Source organism: Electrona antarctica (genome assembly GCF_951216825.1).
Source record: "Electrona antarctica genome assembly, chromosome: 3".
Taxonomy (NCBI): Eukaryota; Metazoa; Chordata; class Actinopteri; order Myctophiformes; family Myctophidae; genus Electrona; species Electrona antarctica.
The window spans coordinates 61,306,243-61,308,267 of record NC_136808.1 but is presented as its reverse complement, the minus strand read 5'-3'; the positions used below and the strand labels follow the sequence as shown (position 1 = coordinate 61,308,267).

The 2,025-nt window shown below is 49.1% G+C and overlaps 1 protein-coding gene across 1 annotated transcript; it reads right to left on the bottom strand.

Moving 5' to 3' along the window:
* Positions 1–1,486: 1,486 nt before the first annotated feature.
* cox7c (cytochrome c oxidase subunit 7C) lies at positions 1,487–1,678 on the bottom strand (the record flags this gene model as incomplete). Its single annotated transcript, XM_079497931.1, has 1 exon — positions 1,487–1,678. One exon carries the CDS (start codon positions 1,676–1,678, stop codon positions 1,487–1,489), a length of 192 nt encoding a protein of 63 aa, XP_079354057.1.
* Positions 1,679–2,025: the final 347 nt, after the last annotated feature.

Below are 2,025 nucleotides of genomic sequence, written 5' to 3'. Positions count from 1 at the left end.
GGGATAGCTGCCTTGACACAATAACCCACGTATATTGTTACAAGTGAAATGGTTGTCTGACTTGACACAATACCCATATTGTGACTGTGCCAGCTTATATGTCCGACAGTTAATCGTTCTCTGCTAGAGTAGTGGCATTTGGGAAATGTTTGGGGGTTATCTTAGGCAATGAAGGAAGTGACTAGGAACTAAGGTGTGTTTTGATATAGTAGCTGCTTTTGATCTCTCGTTGTTTCCTCCAGGCCTGAGGCTTCGTACGCACATAAAGAACAACTGTGCTGTGCTCTGCCTGTGTTTCATGGCCGCCCCAATGCTTTTCCAATGGAAGTCACGTGGTTTGACCAAACACTTGTGTTTGATTGCCCCCCCCCCCCCCCCCCCCCCCCCCCCCATCACACACAACTGTTTGGTCAAACCACGTGACTTCCATTGGAAAAGCATTGAGACAGCACAGAGCATGTTCGTCTGATATGTGTGTACGAAGCCTCAGAGGTCGTAGTCCTCTGAAGGTGACCCGGGGCACTAACCTGACTCCGCCAGATGGGGCAGCAGAGAGTACACTGGGTTCCCCCCTCCTGCTCCCATCTGGGAACTCTCAGGCAGACAAAACGGCCTGGCCAATCAGCAGCAGCTATCCCACCTCTAGCTGCTACCGGGGCACCTCAACTTTAATGTCATGTTTTGGAGTGGGAGTATATCCAGAGGTACACCAACTCTAACACTAACTCTTTAGTAAGTGGGGAACACAGAACCCGGATACTAGGGGGAAAAAAAGATTTGGTCCACTGGGATCAGGAACTGCCACCATGGTATTTGATCAGAACGGTGGGTGGCCGTCATAGAGTTACAGTATGTAAGAACTGAGGAACGGACATCCCCGCCCCACCAATTAATTTCAATCAAGTTGCTCACTGGCGCATGACGTGACGCATACACTCATCTGCATTTCTTTGTGCCCAATTTGTGGAAGATTCGAGCACCGAGCAGAGGCACACTAGGGTTTGGGACGATAGAAGCATGCGCAGTAGTGTTTTAAATGCGGAAGTCTTGGGAAAACGGATTTGACAATGACAACCAATCTGAAATCTGATAGCACCACACACTACAGGATAATCGGACCGGGGCAGAGCAAATATCAAACATTCTTGATGTGGATCGGGCCGATCCCGATCGCGCTTTGAGCGGTCGGGCACCCCCCGAGCGTCAAAAATGCCCGATTATCGGCTAGTGTAAGGCCACCTTTAGTGTTCTACTGAAGTGTCCTTCCTTGAGCCAGACAGCCCCTAACTGTTCCTCATGGTGTCTTGGTTTAGCACATTGTAAAGTGCTTTGGATAAAGGCACTATATAAATGCACCTTTATTGATTTACACATACAAAGGGTTCCAAAATGTTTTCCCATTCTTCTTAATAGACTACAGGTAGATGCATATTCTCCAGTTGAACACCTTGAATACAGCGTTGGATGCCATCGCAAACACACCACTTTACTTCTTCAGGATCTGGTGTCTGACGAGAAAGAAGGGGAACGCAAAGCCACTGCCGAAGAACAGTGCCATCTTGACCAGAAGAAGCCACCTGTTGTCCACAGAGAACGGCAGGTTCTTCCCTGGTCCCTCAGCGTAGTGGGAAGAGCGCACCACAGAAGTGGTGAAACGTCGCACGGCCTGGCCCAGCATGCTTCTGGTCATGTTGCGTTCAAATGTTCCGTTGAGTTGAGTGTGAAGAACTTGAGTTAACTGCAGCCTTCCTTCTTGGTTTCTAAGAGACCAAGGGATGACTTCAAGTGGCTACCAGCAGGGGTCAGCGATGGGAGAGTTGTAGAAGTCAGAGAGTATGAGGCCAGGACTTCAAAGTGTAGAGGACATTCTTCGATCGCAGTTGCTTATAACATTTTCCGGTGGGGATGCTCTTGTCATCACGATGACATCGCAATGCCCCAATATGGAATTCCTGGACGGGGTCCACACACCAAGTAGTCTGATTAGCAATGTGGGTTGGGTTGGGTAACCATGACGACTTATGG